A 20,519-nucleotide genomic window follows, 5' to 3' on the forward strand; every position below is an offset into this window, starting at 1 on the left:
TTCAGTTTCCCCTATACTTTGACATTAGCTTTGCTTCTCTGCAGACCCACCAGTGCGCTGTAATTCACTGTAAACCTGAAGATCCATTCTCTCATTTATATGTCAGTGGGTGTGCAAGAGCTGAGGCAAGCCATGTACAGTCCAAATCATGAAGCTGTTCCCAGAGTGACAGATGAACATTGCTTTTTTTTTACCAGCCGTAACTGATGTAATTATGCAGTCCATTGAGACCAAGAAATTAAACGCAGACAGTATCCCAGTCTCACACTAGTCTTAACAGTAAATGTATCCAAAAGATGCTCTGCATTGATATCTCTGCAGGCCACCTCCTCTCCATCTTCCACAGGGGGTATGAATTCTTTCTATAGACCGTAATGCTGTGTAATGCCCAAAATGCCTTGCCCTTGCCATCATAAACCTGCTTCGAATCAATTACGTTAATGTGTAGTGAGAGTTCAACTGTGACAAACTAATCTGCAACTACAGATGCATTATAACCTTTGGTGGCCCCAACTGTTTTCTGTTTTATACAGGATATTCATGCTAACCTAGGCATGGAGCGTGAAAGAACTTGTCTGAATAAATGTCTTTGTGGAGTCTCCTGAATAGATGTAACTGTCAAATGGAGAGAAGCCATGTTTCCCCAATTCTTTATGCTTTGTATGACCCCATTGGCCTGAACTCAGAGGTTGCCTTATTTCATGAACAATTATTCAAACTCAGCTACGCCACCACTGACTATTTTGTATGCCAGGCAAGACACAGATATTTTATTGCTTCTTCAGTGTAATGCCTAATACAACTGTCATGCACACTGTGGTAATGTGTGATGTGTAATGTGTGGTAACGTCACACTCTCGGTTCTCAATTCACTGCCCTGAAGATATATACAACAAACCTTTTTTATAAACCTTTTACTCATATTAAAAACAATCTGCAAAAATACATATTGAAATACCCACAGGCTATGATGACAGGGAAAACCCTTCACAAACAGATATTTACTGGAATAACAACACAAGTGATGTGATCATCATCAGAACACAAAACCAGTTTTTAGTCTTAATAGGGATCAGTGCAGAGTTGAAACATGCACTCTGCTGTTACATAAGGGGCCAAGCCGGTTCAGCTCTCCTTGATTGACATGAATGAACAGTGTTTTTCAAGTTTTATGTTCACTGCATGGCAGAAAAGAATTTCAGTTCCTCCCTGATTGTAGGATAACTCATGATTATCAGAGTTTCAAGTATGCTGGATAAATCATACATATATGTAGCAATCATAGAGGCAATGTAAATTAATTATAAAATATCAGCAGTGTTAATGTATAAGTAAAAGTAAGTAATACAAAAAGTTATGCACCTAAAATTAATACAAAAGAAATAAGGATCTACTGTATTTGGAATGGGGTAATTTCATGCTGAAAGGCTTTTGAGAGTGCTATTGCACCCCCTAGCATAAAAAACAGTGAACTGCACTATTCATAGGTATTTGTATTAAAGGTATACTATGCAGTTTCAGGTATTTTTGGCGACTGAAAAACTCCCCCTAGAGTCGCGATATATTTATATTTTACACTCTGCTGTTGTAAATAACCTACATCTCGTGGCTTGTTCCCCCTGTACACAATGAAAATGCTGTTGTTGTGGAGGCGAATGATTAACAACAGGCTATCTCCAAAGAGCTACATCTACTGACAAGGTAATGTTTCATGATTTACGCAAGATGTATTCAGGTCGACTTTTCTTGAAGTTGCATGGCTGGTTCTCTATTAGCGACTCGCTATGGCTATGCTGTATGGCTATGCTAGGTGAACGATTCCCCTATTACAAGTTTGTTTACCATCAAATTAGCTTCGTAAAGGTTATATTAAGGTGAAAATCTTGCATAGTGTACCTTTAAAATTAGACATGGATGAGGGAATGAAATACACAATTATAACAAAATGGTTAGCTCTAAAAACACAAACATTCTAAAAACAAAATGACATTCTATTTCCTGCTGTGCACATGTGCAGGATATGGGTATCCTCTCCATCCTTCTCTATGGCTCATAATGGTAAAACCCTCGGATGACCATGTCCCTGAAGAAGGGAAACCAGTCCTTGAAGAGGCCAGAGTAGTAGGCGTACCAGGGATAGAAGATCTCTGGCTGCCGGGTCACTCCAGCTGTGATGATTTGCCAGGCTGCCTCACTCGCCGGGTACGCCGTCATGTTGGTATATCCCCTTTAAACGCACACCAAATAAATAAAAAAGCAGCAAATGGCTATGAATGTTTAAAGACTCATCTGTTCGTCTTACTGAATCAATTTATTAATTTTCTTAGAGAGTTATGGTTTTTATGTTTATGATTTTTGCTCAAATGAAAACTCATTATATGTATGATATTTAATAATGTTTCTATTACTAATATTTTTGTTATCATTACTATTATCATTATGCCTATAGGCTTTTCAACTTTATTTTTTAACTAATGTTTATTTACTGTAAATCGCTGTGGAGAAAAGTGTCTGCCAAATACCATAAACATAAACAAAATAATGACCTGAAGATGTTAGGTAACTTTGAAACAGCCAACCTGACTTTCTCCATAGCCGAATCTGTGTCAATCAGCCCCAGAATGCAGATGCTGACTGTCACATTGCTCTTTTTCATGGCCAGTTCATGCTGCATTGTTCCGAAGAAACCGTTCAAGGCAAACTTGGTGGCAGTGTAAGGACCAACAAATGGTGTGCACATCTTTCCTGTAAAACGACCACTGTTGTAATGATCCATGTTTAGGTATTTTCCAAGGTTGAAAGATGATACCCCTAAAATCTCTTCAATGTAACTAAACATTGATATAATGTGATACAGATTAGATAGCTGATGAGTTAGGGTCCAGACTCATGCCATTTGTATACCAGAATAAGGTAAATTAAAGTTAATAAGTCAAAATCATCCCGAAGCACCACTATTTTTCCATGGTTAGCTGACAAGATATATTTTGGGTGATATGGCAGACACCTACAATTAAGTCCAATTTCATGCAATGTATTGTGAAGAGTGATGCATTAATAACGTGTTTGACTCACCAAGCACAGAGGAGACTACTATTATCGAACCTTTACTTTGCTCAAGAGTTGGGATTGCTTTCCATGCCATCTGCAGGTAGCTTAAGAAATTTACCTTTCAGAGAGAAACCACATTAATACAGTAGTTCAGCATTGCCCCTCATTAACACATATTCATCATCTACTCTGTAGTAGGCTAATTGCCACTAAGAAGGGTAACTGATTGAAAAATGCCTGACTAACTATCTACACTTATATTAGCATTAAAACTGGTCACAACTGACTTGGACCTGTATACACACATGTTAAACACCAATAATCTAAACAGAGATAAAGTAAAATAATATACCTGCATTAACCACCTAGTATGCTCAACATCTCCATCCCACATGGCAAAGGGACTGGGTCCGATGTGATTCAGCACTAGGTAGTCTAATCCTCCAAGCTGCTCTACGGCAAACCTCACAACTTTCTCTGGGTCAGACGCCTCTGACATATCAGCTGGGATGTACACGGCTTTCTGAGCCCCCATAGTCATGCATTTTTTCACCACCTGATACATGAAACAAAACAAATCAAAACAAACAAAAAAAAAACTTTTTTATCAAAAAACAATCTAGTGTTACACATTAAGCCCACTTACCTGCTCCAGAACATTGCCTCTCCTTGCAGTGATAACAACCTGTGCACCAGCTTTGGCAAGGTGGTAGGCAACCTGCTCTCCAATGCCAGTGCTGGCACCAGTCACCAAGACCCGGGAACCCTTTAAGGACTCTGAAACAGGTCAAAGGTCATCACCATATGCCGTTGAGCAAACTCTCATTCTATCCTTTAAAACATGCCATATCCCCATTCTAGTATTAACATGTTTTACTTGTTAGACTAAGTTGTCTTTGCCTATGATATCAAGCTACTGGTGGTCAGGTGTCATTATGACAATAAAAGTGGATTGTCCCAGAAAAGGATTTAAACTAAATATGCCTTAACCTCAGGGCTTTCGTGTTAATGAATAAGCCTATTGTGTGCACAGATCAGACCAGCCATAACTGGGTCAAATTAATTTGACATGTCTTCCCTTGTGAGCATCAACTGAGATGTCCTCACATGTGATCAAGTGAACTGTTAAGCCAGTATGCTGACACCCAAATAGGCCTTCATGTTATAGAAGAAGTACGAAGTAAAAACCTTATAGCCTACATGTGGTGATGATATGATATGAATAAATATGAATCTAGTTATCAATATAGAATAAAACTATTGGACAGTTGTATGCAAACCTTTAGGGCTACGGTTTACAAAAATAAAGTGTATTTGGATAAGCGTCTGCCACTATAGGCTAGGCCAAAACTATTCCACTTTTCCAGATTGCAGGATAATATGGCATTATTGACATGGTACGCATCACACAATGAAGTGCTAATTGAGTGGACTACATTGCTCGTTATGACCGTTCTAACCCCTCCAATCAATCTTTACGCTTTCAGGGATCCACATTTTCACAACAACGCTTGAACAGGCCTCTCACGCATTTTTCAAGTAATTAATGCAAGCTTCGCACACGGCATGAATAAAGCAACACACAGACCTCCAAGCAATTGTCTCCGCCCTGCATGGTTAAAATCGCATGACACGAAACTCGATTAGACTTCAACAACAGCTGTGCGTGATAGCCTGTGTCAGACGCTTCAGGTCCCGTCAGCGTTTGCACCAACACAGTCTCACTCCCTACTCGTCAAAGGTCTGACGCATGGTCAAGGTTCCTTGGCGTCAAATTCCAACGAGAAAGGTGTACCCTTTGCGTCGTTTTTCGACGTGGGGGTCCGTCAGATAGACATTCATGTTAATCCCTCACCGTCAGATATAGACGAAAGGAAATCAAATGTCCATCAAAGGTGATGCCGTCACGCAACCCAGTCTGAAAATCTAACAGGCTTTACAAAATAGCATGGCGAAAAAATGTCTGTTACATTCTTTTGAAGCTGCAGCAACGTGATATCTCGTAGCTCGCTAGACCCTCATTCTGCCTGAGAAGGACCAAACCAGCAAGGTAACTACCATTTTATTCGTTTCTGAGCTAGGGGTAGGCCTACTTCTTTTGTAAACAACTTGTTTTACATATTTATGTTTGTTTATACAGAATGTAATCGATATGTGCTTTCACAACTGATCAACAAATGGACCATTTTCTTGTGTTTGCACTAGCTTCGATACTAGACAGCAGTAGCGAGATATGTAAACATCCGGTAACGGCGAAGCTGGTTACGGTCATGTGACACACGCAACCACAAGAAAGCGGAAACGCGGCATAGAGCGAGCCATGTGGAGAAAGTTAAGCGACGTACATTTTGTAAACAATAATGCTGTTTTTTGTTGTTGTTTTCGAACAAAATATAAGCCTAGTTATCCTGAACAACACTCCTTCATGGTGTACAAAGCCTACAATCGTGCGATTTTAGTGCAATTTTTCAGTGCAGTTCAAAGTCTTGTAAGTGTAAAAGATATGGTCAAATTATAGGCCTACATGAATTAGCTAAATAAATCATTATTCGACACGTTATGCTTAAATTGCCTTGTTTTAAGCAGGTGAATCTCACAATAAGTTATTTATCCTTGGGTCTGGGTAACTCATGGGACAAAACATGTTGTTATTATAGGTTATTACCGTTTTATCCTGAAAAAAAGCCAACATTTCTGTGTCCAAAGTATTGCATTTCTGCAGTGTAGGCTACTATGTAGTGCAGCTTTTAATGTGCTTGTATTTTCCTGCATATGAACTACAAATATTCCTCCAAAACCAGTGTTGACATTTGAAGTAGGCCTATAGGAGTTATTTTTTAGTATTGTAGTATTTGAATATTTACCCACAACAGTTTATGTAGGCCTAATGTATTCTTAAGGCCATTTTTGCATAGGCTCTTCCTTTTTCATGCTAAAGATAATGTTATTGTAACCATTGGCCATTTCATGTTTCAAACCTTTGAAATAATTTTACTGATGTTTACTGTTACACCTTAATGTTGCTTCAGTGCTTCAGCAATGCCAAGACACAATCTGTGAAGCCTGGCCCTGAAGAAGAGGAGGCATGGCCTGTCCCAATGCATGCAGGGCAAAACGAACATACATTTTGTGAGTATTGCTAATATTAAATGACATCCAGGTATACAATACACAACTATGTATAGGCTTGTTGCACGAGTGGCTCTTGGTGGGCTCATTTGTTTCCGATGGAGCCAGGTGTGTTTGAACCTGTCACTATTGTTAATGTAATTAGTGTCTACACCGACTAGGTTGGTTGTGGCACCTAGTGAATCAGCACTTTACAATAAAGAAGGATTTATGCATGTGTTAAATTTGTTATTATTGGCCAAACAAGTAATTCAGTGTCGGAGTAAACATGTAAGAAGCAGAATATAACAGAGGATGTCGTTACAACACAGCTAACACTCCACCGGAGATAGACGAGCCCACCGAGGACCCTTTCGTGCGACTAGTCAATTAGTCTATGTAAATAAAATGATGGGGCAAATAAAGCAGAATGGTGGCTAGGTTGGCATTTAAGTATAGTATATAAGTATATATACTCTTTTGATCCCGTGAGGGAAATTTGGTGTCTGCATTTATCCCAATCCGTGAATTAGTGAAACACACTCAGCACACAGTGAACACACAGTGAGGTGAAGCACACACTAATCCCGGCGCAGTGAGCTGCCTGCAACAACAGCGGCGCTCGGGGACAGTGAGGGGTTAGGTGCCTTGCTCAAGGGCACTTCAGCCGTGCCTACTGGTCGGGGTTCGAACCGGCAACCCTCCGGTTACAAGTCTGAAGCGCTAACCAGTAGGCCACGGCTGCCCATAGGTAGTGGTTGCAAGGTTGTTGCTAGGGCAATTGAGATGGTTCCTAGGTTGTTGCTATGGTAGAAATGGTGGTGGCTATGCTAAACCTAGTTGTTGCTATGTTGGTTGCTAGGGTAATCATGTTGGTTGCTGTGGTGGTTGCTAGGTTGACATTATGGTGGTGGTTGTTAGGTCAGTGGTAGGGTAATTGAGATGGTTCCTAGGATGTTGCTATGGTAGATATGTTGGTTGCTATATTAAACAAAGCGGTTGCTATGCTGGTTGCTAGGGTAATCATGTTGGTTGCTATGGTGGTTGCTAGGTTGACATTATAGTGGTGGTTGTTAGGTCAATGGTAGGGTAATTGAGATGGCTAACCATAGCGGTTGCTATGCTAGTTGCTATGGTAATCATGTTGGTTGCTATGCTGGTTGCTAGGGTAATCTTGTTGGTTGCATGAACATTGTAGTGGTGGGTGGTTGCTAGGTTGTTGATTGGGTAATTGAGATGGTTGCTAGGGTGCTGCTAGGGTAGATATGGTGGTTGCAATGTGGTAGGGTAATAGAGAAGGTTCCTAGGTTGTTGCCATGGTAAATATGTTGGTTGCTATATTAAACAAAGTGGTTGCTATGCTAGTTGCTAGGGTAATCATGTTGGTTGCTATGGTGGTTGCTAGGTTGACATTATGGTGGTGGTTGTTAGGTCAATGGTAGGGTAATTGAGATGATTCCTAGGTTGTTGCTATGGTAGATATGTTGGCTGCTATACTAACCATAGCGGTTGCTATGCTGGTTGCTATGGTAATCATGTTGGTTGCTATGCTGGTTTCTTGGGTAATCTTGTTGGTTGCTATGGTGGTTGCTAGGTTGACATTACAGTGGTGGTTGCTAGGTTCTTGATAGGGTAATTGAGATGGTTGCTAGGGTAGATATGGTTGCAATGTGGTAGGGTAATAGAGATGGTTCCTAGGTTGTTGCCATGGTAGATATGCTGGTTGCTTTACTAAACATAACAGTTGCTATGCTGGTTGCTAGGGTAATCATGAAAAGCCCATAGCCTGTAGATGTCAATGAATATGAATGAAGACATGTCCCACCTTCCTATGTACTTTGGTGTATCAAAAGGCGTACATAGGCCCATATTGTAGATTGAGAAACAAATTGTTCAGTTGATACATTTTGGCCTACACTATTAAGGGACAGCTGAATTGACCACATAAACCATATATTTTCTGAAAGCCCATAGCCTGTAGATGTCAATGAATATGAATTAAGACATGTCCCACCTTCCTACGTACTTTGGTGTATCAAAAGGCGTACATAGGCCCATATTGTAGATTGAGAAACAAATTGTTCAGTTGATACATTTTGGCCTACACTATTAAGGGACAGCTGAATTGACCACATAAACCATATATTTTCTGAAAGCCCATAGCCTGTAGATGTCAATGAATATGAATTAAGACATGTCCCACCTTCCTACGTACTTTGGTGTATCAAAAGGCGTACATAGGCCCATATTGTAGATTGAGAAACAAATTGTTCAGTTGATACATTTTGGCCTACACTATTAAGGGACAGCTGAGTTGACCACATAAACCATATATTTTCTGAAAGCCCATAGCCTGTAGATGTCAATGAATATGAATTAAGACATGTTCCACCTTCCTACTTATTTTGGTGTATCATAAGGCGTACATAGGCCCATATTGTAGATCGAGAAGCAAATTGTTCAGTTGATACATTTTGGCCTACACTATTAAGGGACAGCTGAATTGACCACATAAACCATATATTTTCTGAAAGCCCATAGCCTGTAGATGTCAATGAATATGAATTAAGACATGTCCCACCTTCCTACGTACTTTGGTGTATCAAAAGGCGTACATAGGCCCATATTGTAGATTGAGAAACAAATTGTTCAGTTGATACATTTTGGCCTACACTATTAAGGGACAGCTGAGTTGACCACATAAACCATATATTTTCTGAAAGCCCATAGCCTGTAGATGTCAATGAATATGAATTAAGACATGTTCCACCTTCCTACTTATTTTGGTGTATCATAAGGCGTACATAGGCCCATATTGTAGATCGAGAAGCAAATTGTTCAGTTGATACATTTTGGCCTACACTATTAAGGGACAGCTGAATTGACCACATAAACCATATATTTTCTGAAAGCCCATAGCCTTTAGATGTCAATGAATATGAATTAAGACATGTCCCACCTTCCTACGTACTTTGGTGTATCATAAGGCGTACATAGGCCCATATTGTAGATCGAGAAGCAAATTGTTCAGTTGATACATTTTGGCCTACACTATTAAGGGACAGCTGAATTGACCACATAAACCATATATTTTCTGACATCCCATAGCCTTTAGATGTCAATGAATATGAATTAAGACATGTCCCACCTTCCTACGTACTTTGGTGTATCAAAAGGCGTACATAGGCCCATATTGTAGATTGAGAAACAAATTGTTCAGTTGATACATTTTGGCCTACACTATTAAGGGACAGCTGAATTGACCACATAAACCATATATTTTCTGAAAGCCCATAGCCTTTAGATGTCAATGAATATGAATTAAGACATGTTCCACCTTCCTACTTATTTTGGTGTATCATAAGGCGTACATAGGCCCATATTGTAGATCGAGAAGCAAATTGTTCAGTTGATACATTTTGGCCTACACTATTAAGGGACAGCTGAATTGACCACATAAACCATATATTTTCTGAAAGCCCATAGCCTTTAGATGTCAATGAATATGAATTAAGACATGTCCCACCTTCCTACGTACTTTGGTGTATCATAAGGCGTACATAGGCCCATATTGTAGATCGAGAAGCAAATTGTTCAGTTGATACATTTTGGCCTACACTATTAAGGGACAGCTGAATTGACCACATAAACCATATATTTTCTGAAAGCCCATAGCCTTTAGATGTCAATGAATATGAATTAAGACATGTCCCACCTTCCTACGTACTTTGGTGTATCATAAGGCGTACATAGGCCCATATTGTAGATCGAGAAGCAAATTGTTCAGTTGATACATTTTGGCCTACACTATTAAGGGACAGCTGAATTGACCACATAAACCATATATTTTCTGAAAGCCCATAGCCTGTAGATGTCAATGAATATGAACATTTTGGCCTACACTATTAAGGGACAGCTACGTCTGCTCAGTCAGACTTTGTATGACACAGATGTTATCTCTCATTCTCTGTTTTGTGGTTTAGTGATTTAAGAGTCAGTCTGCAGCTACAGCGGTCTGGGTTCAATATCCAAGTGTGACCATTTGGGTCTACCATAAACAGAAGAGAACAATTGGAAAAACATTTACTTAGTCATTTATATGGTGGTTGCTAGGTTGACATTGTAGTAGTTATCGTAGATATATTGGTTGCTATACTAGGCCCATATTGTAGGAACCAACTGTACAGGTTATACATTTTGGCCTCCACCAGTAAGAGACAGTTGATTCAACCACCTAATATGAAGATTATGTGAAGAGCCGTATAATACATTTTCTTAAAGCCTATAGCCTGTAGATGTCAATTAATATGAATTAAGACATGTCCAACCTTTTCACTTTGGTGCACCACACATTGTACATAGACCCATATTGATGAACCAACTTATACATTCTGGCCTACACAGCTAATTCAAGCACTTCAACCAAATCATTAACATAAATTAGGAATTGCTCCACCCTTCTCAAATACTTGTGCACTATTTTCAAAACATAGACCTATCTTGTATAGGTGAACTTTAGTCAACTGGGGCGCGTTTCCTAAAACCTTACTTGCTAACTAAGTTAGCACCTTAGTTGCTAATTAAGTTAGCAACTTTGTTGGTTGCAATGCAATTTCCCATTGCCAACCAACAGGTTAGCAACTATGGTTTTGGGAAATGCACCCCAGTATGTTTGAACATGTCAAAAGAAACACTGAGATTGTATTTTCTTTTTTGGTACTCTAAACATTTCAAAAGTTCTTTCTGATTTCCAGGTAATTAACTGTTGATAGGCTCATCCCAAAGCAGAAAGATACTTGACTGCTGAGAGCTGGATTGCTCCTGTGGAAAGAAGCTCCTGGCCTTTTCTCTATTTGGACACAACTGTGGAGGAAGGTGGGACATGTCTCAATTCATGTTAAATAATATCTAAAGAGTAAAGGCTTTTAGAAAATATAAAGTATGCTGTATATTGTTTAAATGTATCAGGCGTACCCTGGATGCACTGATATATGATATAGGGCTATATATGTCTTCATATATATTGCATGTTAGGAGATTGTAGTGTCTCTTGGTATCAATATTTAAATGTTTTATATCTTTCTAATTTCCAGGTTGTCAACTGTTTTCAGGCTCATCACCAAAGCAGAAAGACATAGTGAGACCAGACATGCCAGGAAGGAGCCAAGCACAGCCAAGGGATTTTTCTGCAGCTGTTCCTGCCAGTTATAGATGAACTGCTCCTGAGAATAGATGGGTGTCAACATCGTTTTGCCTACAAAATTGGTCTCCTATACGCATGATGCTTGTCAAGCACATCATTCCGGTGGCGGGACTGTTCCTGTGACCACACGGCTGAACAATGCATCATTCTCATCCATGCCCTCACCCCCCCTCTCCCCCAGACTGGACTACTGCAACCGGTCTTGAAAAGCGCTATGAAAATTAAATGTATTATTATTATTATTATTATTATTATTATTTTTGTTATTTGCTCCCTCTGTGTTAGCATATACCTTTGATGTATGTTTTATGTTTATTGGACACTCCCTTGGTTTAAGCAAACACAAACCATTAAAAAATACATATTTGGATATGTGTTGTGCTGAAATAAACCCAGAAACGGGTGTTTAGAGACCATATTTTTCACATACGTTGATAAACAAAAGTTCTTTAATCCTACCCAAACCATTACAACATCCATATTTTGATTGATTATGATACACAGAGGTGTGCTGTACTGAAATAAACCTAATTTCACTGACCTTACATGCTGTGGGAATTTTGATCTTCAAGACATCTTTAGGAACTGACATTTAGAGTGCATGTTTTTCACATATGCTGATAAACAAAAGTTCTTTAATCCTACCCAAACCATTAAAACATCCATATTTTGATTGATTATGATACACAGAGGTGTGCTGTACTGAAATAAACCTAATTTCACTGACCTTACATGCTGTGGGAATTTTGATCTTCAAGACATCTTTAGAAACAGACGTTTAGGGAGCATATTTTTCACATACTTTGATAAACAAAAGTTCTTAAATCATACCCAAACCATTAAAACATCCATATTTTGATTGATTATGATACACAGAGGTGTGCTGTACTGAAATAAACCTAATTTCACTGACCTTACATGCTGTGGGAATTTTGATCTTCAAGACATCTTTAGAAACAGACGTTTAGAGTATATTTTTCACATACTTTGATAAACAAAAGTTCTTAAATCATACCCAAACCATTAAAACATCCATATTTTGATTGATTATGATACACAGAGGTGTGCTGTACTGAAATAAACCTAATTTCACTGACCTTACATGCCTTGGCAAGTTTGATGCACTGGACATACTCAGAAACTACAATTCAGACACCCATATTGGCCAGACAGGCCTAGGTAAGTGTCACACTCATTATTTCATGAAATGTTGGCATGTGGCACATATTTTGATACAGGGTATGATAACAAAGTTGTTTGTCAAATTTGAGACCTCTGACTGCTTGTGTGTTGACAGGAGGCGGAGCCAAAGATTGGAAAATCTAGATTTCTAGGGGGCGCTATAGAGTCTGTGAATATGTGAGGCATGATTTTACTTCTCTCATATATTTTATGTCATATATAGATGTCACATGCCAAATTTAGTCTGTCTATGAGGTATGCAAGTTAGAAATGCTAACCCTAGGTTTAGATGGTCATAATTTGTATAGGTCAGACAGGCCTTGATAGGATTACACCAGTTAATTCAAGATAGTGCCAGCATGTGGCACATATTTTGATACAGGGGATAATAACAAACTAGTTTTTCAAATTTGAGATATCTACTGGCTTCTGTGTTGCCAGGAGGCGGAGCCAAATATAGGAAATATTGGATTTCTAGGGGGCGCTATAGAGTGTGTGAATATGTGATGTGTGATTTTACTACACACTCATATTTTGTGTCATATATGGATGTCACATTCCAGATTTAATCAGTCTAGGGGGTATCTAAGTCACAAATGCTAACCCTAGGATTAGATGTCCATGATTTGGTAGGTAAGATAGGTTAAAGGAACCATATGTAAGATTATGGCCAAAACTGGTACTGCAATCACTTTCAAATTACTGTAGAGCGGTGTATCCCCTCCCCCTCCCCCCTGACTCGAGGTTGCCAACCCGGATGCCGAAACACTACTTACTTAGTGATTAGTAGATAGGTGGAGGGTAGCGCATCAGGCCAAAACACAACATGACATGACAAAACACAACAACATCAGTTGAGGGCTGCAACTTCACTTTTTAAATGACAATATCCTGGCCAGACTACTGTTGTCAGTGATATATGTATTTGAAATTAACATGATTTCTTAATGTCTAGTGACATATCAGGGCCATTTTATGATTAATTTAAATACATTTCTTACATACGGTTCCTTTAAACAGGCCCTGAAAAGGTTACACCAGTTATTATCAACTAATACCAACATGTGGCACATATATTGATAAGGGGGTAAAAACAAAATAGTTTGTCAAATTTGAGACCTCTAGCTGTTTCTGTGTTGCCAGGAGGCGGAGCCAAAGATTGGCAGAGGTGGCAAGCGCAACTTGAGTGTATTAAATTGACAAACCGTTTGTGTTGCTTAGGAACGAGATAAAACTTATTATGGTCTGAGCGTTGCGTTACGTTTGCGCTGGCTGATGTGATCCTTGCCTTATAGTTAGAAATGCCAACCCATTATGTACATGTCCATGAATGGCAAAGGTCAGACAGGTCAGATAAGGTTACACCAGTAATTTTCAACTAATAACAACATGCGGCACAAATTGATTTAGGGGAATAAACTGGTTTGCTGTATTTGAGACCTGATCTGAATCTGATCTGATTGTGTGTTACTGTAGCTTCCAGGGTGTGTGAGGTAATTTCACTCTGATCCCATATTTACAAAGCCTAGATTCAAGTTCAAGTTTGGTTTATTGTCATGTATTTAGTAGGCCTACAATACAATGAAATGCATTTTGCTCCATCACTCACATGCAGTATAACTGGTTAAAATCACTCTAAAATGCAAAACAATGGTAATCAGTTTTTAATGTGATTATGGAAATTTTAATCTAAGTGCAAAAATAGCAGTATTGCTGAAGCCTATAGTAAAATAGCACCAATTACTTGGTGTGGTACTTATATCATGCTAAGAGCAGCAGTTAGTGTGAGACAGTTATCTTTATGTGTGGTGAGTTTATTAGCCTCACTGTTCCTCAGCCAGGTGGTTCTAGTCCTGATACTCCATACAGGGAGGGGGGATTCAGTCCATTAGCAAGTAGGGTGGAATTCTTCATGATGCAAAATACCTGTAGAAAGTCTTATATGTATCTACTGATGTAAAGGTCATTGACAATGGGTAGATTGCTGCCAATACTCTGTACTGTTGTAACCACCTGATGCAGTACACCACAGGAAGTGAGGATGTGCTCCACAACACAGCTGTACATGGAAGCAAGAACTAAGGTGTCAAGGCCAGCATGATTCAGCCTCCTCAGGAAGTAGACAAACAAGGCGGGCCTTGTTTACATGCTGGCTGTCTTGTTGCTTGTGGAAGGACACCACATTATCAGCTCCTTTGATGTAGAGAGAGGGGATCTTGGGGGATTGAAGGATGATTGTGTTAATGGTGCAACTGATGAGCAGTCATTCATTGGAATCCTTGCTCTCCAAACATGCCAGAGTCAGGAGAACCACAGATGAGCAGAAATTAGTACTGGAACACTTATTTCTGTAGGTGTTCTGTTGGAGTCATATAATGTAATGCAACCCAAACATCAGGATATCAGGAGCAAGGATCTGTGAAAACATAAGTAGAGGGGACAAATTTAAAATAAGTCTAGAAAACATTAGGACAAATTTATACATGGTTCTATTTTGTATATTGGCAAACGAAAGGCACATATGATACGTTTTAAGCTCCAACTCAAAGGCAAAGCAATTTCACCTAACCAAACCATATCTTTTCTGAAAGCTTTTCACTAGTAGATGTGAATTAACATACATTAGGACATATCCCACCTTTCTGCAAACTTTGGTGGCCAAAAATCTGTACATGGTTCTATTTTGTATGTATAAATCTAATGTGAAAATATAAGGATAGATCATCTTAAGAACCCTAAATGATATCTTTTTGGAATTATTGTAGTGTGTAAATGTGATTTAAGATATAATAAGTTATATTCCACCCTTCTGTGGTCTTGACAATATCATATGCCAGGATGAGATCACTGTTCTGAGTGACGGATAATTTTGAGCACTGGTAGTTTTTAGGGTGAAATATAAGGATAGATCATCATGTCATCATGTAGTGTATAGATATGATGTAAGCTATAATAATCTGTATTCCACTGTTCCTGCAAACTTTTGTGCACATATACTGGTGAATGAAGGATATATATGACACGTTTCAAGCTACAAAACGAAGGAAAGGCATATTCACCGAACTGTACATTTTCTGAAAGCCTGTCACTAGGTGTCCCACCTTATTGAAGTTCACGGCCATCACAAAGCAGAAGGGCAGCACTGCACACATGGGACCCTCTCGAACTTCTGTAGGATGTAAAGGCAAGACTTTTAGAAAGTATATGCTTTAGGTGGTTGAATTACCTGTCCCTAATAGTGGAGTCCACAATGGCCAGGGTGGTCCATATCACAGCAAGGCCTGAACAACCTGCAAACGTTATTCACCTTATAATACAATTGCACTGACCTCATCTGACATTAGAGTAAAGAAAAAATGCTTCCCAATTATGTCAATGGAAGATTGTCAATTATCATTATTTAAGGTTTTGGAGTTTAATATTCAAAGTAGATGTTATGGCTACAACCCAATAGGTGTCCCTGGCATTGTTCATTGTGTTGTACAATCTAAACTCACTGATTAAAACACCTAATTACCAGTTAAAATCTATTTAGCAGGTTTTAAGTGCATTGTTATGCTAATGGTTCCCATGCAGGATAGTAGGCTATAAATAAATAAACAAATATATAAAACAAATAAATCGCCTATTAAGCAATTGAGAAAAATAACCCATTTTCGTAGGCCATCTGAGAATCAAAATTCTCAAGGTTCATGCTCATCTCATAATAATTAAATCCTTGTATTTGTATAACAACAGTATATCGTGCAGTAGCCTACTAACGTTAGTCCTTATTATAATTATTAGCCTGTGTAGTCGCTAACTTTAGTTGCCAATGTTTTGTTTGGCGATGCCAGCGATAGTGTTGGTGCATACGATTCATAAACGCCTCTTCAGGAGATTCAGTCTCTCATCTTCTGGGGTTTCAGAGTTAAACAAAAGTATTAAATTAATATAAATTGTAGCAAATGCCCGACTGTTACCTGTATTCTCCGCCATCTTTACATACCCTGTGTAAACAAGTGTAAGGGACAGCAATAGTTTCCGGATTGCCAGCCAATGGGAGCAACCAGTGCTAACGACCAATCATATACAGAATGCACACACTTTAAGATTTTAAAGTGATGAAATGAGCTACACTTTCTCTTGCAAATGTAGTTGTAGTCTTATCACTACCAATCAAAAGAGGGGGTTTGTTAATATTCTAATATTCTTTTTCTCTAGAAACCACCATAGCAACCAACAAGATTACCATAGTAACCAGCATAGCAACCAACATGATTACCCTAGCAACCAGCATAGCAACCGCTATGTTTAGTATAGCAGCCAACATATCTACCATAGCAACAACCCAGGAACCATCTCACTTACCCTACCATTGACCTAACAACCACCACCATAATGTCAACCTAGCAACCACCATAGCAACCAACATGATTACCCTAGCAACCAGCATAGCAACCGCTATGTTTAGTATAGCAGCCAACATATCTACCATAGCAACAACCTAGGAACCATCTCAATTACCCTACCATTGACCTAACAACCACCACCATAATGTCAACCTAGCAACCACCATAGCAACTAACATGATTACCCTAGCAACCAGCATAACAACTGCTTTGTTTAATAAAGCAACCACCATTTCTACCATGGCAACAACCTAGGAACAATCTCTATTACCCTACCACATTGCAACCACCATATCTACCCTAGCAGCACCCTAGCAACCATCTCAATTACCCTATGAACCACCATAGCAACAAACAAGATTACCCTAGCAACCAGCATAGCAACCAACAAGATTACCCTAGCAACCAGCATAGCAACCACTTTGTTTAATATAGCAACCACCATTTCTACCATGGCAAAAACCTAGGAACCATCTCTATTACCCTACCACATTGCAACCACCATATCTACCCTAGCAGCACCCTAGCAACCATCTCAATTACCCCATCAATAACCTAGCAACCACCACTACAATTTCAACCTAGCAACCACCATAGCAACCAACAAGATTACCCTAGCAACTAGCATAGCAACCAACAAGATTACCCTAGCAACCAGCATAGCAACCACTTTGTTTATTATAGCAACCAACATATCTACCATAGCAACAACCTAGGAACCATCCCAATTACCCTACCACTGACCTAACAACCACCACCATAATGTCAACCTAGCAACCACCGTAGCCACCAACATGATCACCCTAGCAACCAGCATAGCAACCACTTTATTTAATATAGCAACCAACATATCTACCATAGCAACAACCTAGGAACCATCTCAATTACCCTACCACTGACCTAACAACCACCACCATAATGTCAACCTAGGAACCACCACAGAAACCAACAGGGTAATACCCTAGCAACCAACAAAGCAACCACTATGTTTAGCATAGCAACCACCATTTCTACCATAGCAACAACCTAGGAACCATCTCAATTGCCCTAGCAACAACCTTGCAACCACTACCTAAATGCCAACCTAGCAACCACTATTCTGCTTTATTTGCCCCATCATTTTATTTACATAGACTAATTGACTAGTCGCACAAAAGGCTCCTCGGTGGGCTCGTCTATCTCCGGTGGAGTGTTAGCTGTGTTGTAACGACATCTTCTGTTATATTCTGCTCCTTATATGTTTACTCCGACACTGAATTACTTGTTTGGCCAATAATAACAAATTTAACACATGCATAAATCCTTCTTTATTGTAAAGTGCTGATTCACTATGTGCAACAACCAACCTAGTCCGTGTAGACACTAATTACATTAACAATAGCGACAGGTTCAAACACACCTGGCTCCATCGGAAACAAACGAGCCCACCAAAAACCACTCGTGCAAAAAGCCTATACATAGTTGTGTATTGTATACCTGGATGTCATTTAATATTAGCAATACTCACAAAATGTATGTTTGTTTTGCCCTGCATGCATTGGGACAGGCCATGCCTCCTCTTCTTCGGGGCCAGGCTTCACAGATTGTGTCTTGGCATTGCTGAAGCACAATTAAGGTGTAACAGTAAACATCAGTAAAATTATTTCAAAGGTTTGAAACATGAAATGGCCAATGGTTATAATTACATTATCTCTAGCATGAAAAAGGAAGAGCCTATGCAAAAATGGCCTTGAGAATACATTAGGCCTACATAAAACTGTTGTGGGTAAATATTCAAATACTACAATACCAAAAAAATAACTCCAATAGGCCTACTTCAAATGTCAACACTGGTTTTGGAGGAATATTTGTAGTTCATATGCAGGAAAATACAGTACTTTGTACATTAAAAGCTGCACTACATAGTAGCCTACACTGCAGAAATGCAATACCTGGACACAGAAATGTTGGCTTTTTTTCAGGAAAAAACGGTAATTAGCCTATATTAACAACATGTTTTGTCCCATGAGTTACCCAGACCCAAGGATAAATAGCTTATTGTGAGACTGACCTGCTTAAAACTAGGCAATTTAATGTCAAATTAAATCATTGCACTCATTTCGAAAATTTAAGCATAACGATTTATTTAGCTAATTCATGTAGGCCTATAATTTGACTAAGTCTTTTACACTTACAAGACTTTGAACTGCACTGAAAAATTGCACGATTGTAGTAGGCTTTGTACACCATGAAGGAGTGTTGTTCAGAATAACTAGACCTATATTTTGTTCGAAAACAACAACAAAAAACAGCATTATTGTTTACAAAATTTACGTCGCTTAACTTTCTCCACATGGCTCGCTCTATGCCGCGTTTCCGCTTTCTTGTGGTTGCGTGTGTCACATGACCGTAACCAGCTTCGCCGTTACCGGATGTTTACATATCTCGCTACTGCTGTCAAGCTAGTGCAAACACAAGAAAATGGTCCATTTGTTGATCAGTTGTGAAAGCACATATCGATTACATTCTGTATAAACAAACATAAATATGTAAAACAAGTTGTTTACAAAATAAGTTCCCCTAGCTCAGAAATGAATAAAATGGTAGTTACCTTGCTGGTTTGGTCCTTCTCAGGCAGAATGAGGGTGTAGCGAGCTATGAGATATCACGTTGATGCAGCTTCAAAAGAATGTCACAGCCATTTTTTCGCCATGCTATTTTGTAAGCCTGTTAGATTTTCAGACTGGGTTGCGTGACGGCATCACCTTTGATGGACATTTGATTTCCTTTCGTCTATATCTGACGGTGAGGGATTAACATGAATGTCTATCTGACGGACCCCCACGTCGAAAAACGACGCAAAGGGTACACCTTTCTCGTTGGAATTTGACGCCAAGGAACCTTGACCATGCGTCAGACCTTTGACGAGTAGGGAGTGAGACTGTGTTGTTTGCACCTGTCACCTCAACGGCATTATAGAAACGACGAGCTGCCCGAACTCCGAAGTCGATTCAAGTGATCAGAAAAATATTATAGGTAGGCCTACTTACCAGCATTGAAGGTTGGACCTCTCAAGTACAGTGCAAGAAGAGCTGCAGTTATACTTCCCAATGCAAAAAGTTTTAAAGAACGCCTCATTTCCGAATTCTAGTAGTCTCAGTAGCCACTTGGATTTCGAGGAGGGAAAATTATATCTTTCAATTTGGCAAAGACTGACGACTAGTGTTACTCTTAACGTACTATCTTTTTTCCATTACACAACATCAGCACTGAAAGGGTTAACGTTCATGAAGCCAAGTAGGGATCTGGCAGCAGGCATGCCTGAAGAATCGTGAACCTACTGTTGCAGATTAGACTTATCATGCATTAAAACAGGCGGAGTCTAGTCAGTGACAATTTTCTGAATTATAAGAACGGCTGCCTGATTGGACTGATTGGTCTGACCCTGTTGGACTTTTGACTTAAAGCCCCATTTCTATTTGATTTTGTTACAAAGATTAGTTCCAATCCTTCAAAATACATACCGGTAACGACAAAATACGTTAAAGTAATTATTTAAAATATTAACATAGGCCTACTGCCCATGTCTATCGCCTTGATGTAAT

General features: G+C 39.2%; 1 protein-coding gene and 2 long non-coding RNA genes across 9 annotated transcripts; 1 reads left to right on the plus strand and 2 right to left on the minus strand.

Annotated features, from left to right (window-relative positions):
* Positions 1–868: 868 nt before the first annotated feature.
* On the minus strand, positions 869–20,259 carry hsd11b1la (hydroxysteroid (11-beta) dehydrogenase 1-like a). Of its 2 annotated transcripts, none has more exons than XM_076278246.1 (6): positions 19,965–20,259; positions 3,698–3,828; positions 3,404–3,607; positions 3,076–3,169; positions 2,580–2,745; positions 869–2,227 (listed from the first exon to the last, which is right to left on the minus strand). In XM_076278246.1, the coding sequence occupies exons 1-6, from the start codon at positions 20,050–20,052 to the stop codon at positions 2,044–2,046; spliced, it is 867 nt and encodes a 288-aa protein (XP_076134361.1). In that variant the 5' UTR covers positions 20,053–20,259; the 3' UTR covers positions 869–2,043. The 2 variants fall into 2 exon arrangements, with proteins under 2 accessions (XP_076134361.1, XP_076134360.1); XM_076278245.1 differs by having other exon boundaries at positions 2,547–2,745.
* Positions 4,763–11,907, plus strand: LOC143116883 (uncharacterized). Of its 3 annotated transcripts, none has more exons than XR_012985934.1 (4): positions 4,763–5,101; positions 5,257–6,180; positions 10,914–11,034; positions 11,253–11,907. It is a non-coding gene; the product is annotated as an uncharacterized LOC143116883 (long non-coding RNA). The 3 variants fall into 3 exon arrangements; XR_012985933.1 differs by having other exon boundaries at positions 6,081–6,180; XR_012985935.1 differs by lacking the exon at positions 4,763–5,101 and having other exon boundaries at positions 5,108–5,539; positions 6,081–6,180.
* On the minus strand, positions 14,075–19,868 carry LOC143116884 (uncharacterized). 4 transcript variants are annotated; one of them, XR_012985937.1, is made up of 5 exons: positions 19,526–19,868; positions 19,110–19,376; positions 18,443–18,534; positions 15,646–15,713; positions 14,075–14,960 (listed from the first exon to the last, which is right to left on the minus strand). It is a non-coding gene; the product is annotated as an uncharacterized LOC143116884 (long non-coding RNA). The 4 variants fall into 4 exon arrangements; XR_012985939.1 differs by having other exon boundaries at positions 19,259–19,868; XR_012985938.1 differs by having other exon boundaries at positions 19,249–19,868.
* Positions 20,260–20,519: the final 260 nt, after the last annotated feature.

The sequence above is a fragment of the Alosa pseudoharengus genome, unplaced genomic scaffold, assembly GCF_046254945.1.
Source record: "Alosa pseudoharengus isolate Yale_2024_CS ecotype anadromous, Long Island Sound unplaced genomic scaffold, YU_APseudo_1.1 YU_APseudo_1.1_scf_11, whole genome shotgun sequence".
NCBI classification, from domain to species: domain Eukaryota; kingdom Metazoa; phylum Chordata; class Actinopteri; order Clupeiformes; family Clupeidae; genus Alosa; species Alosa pseudoharengus.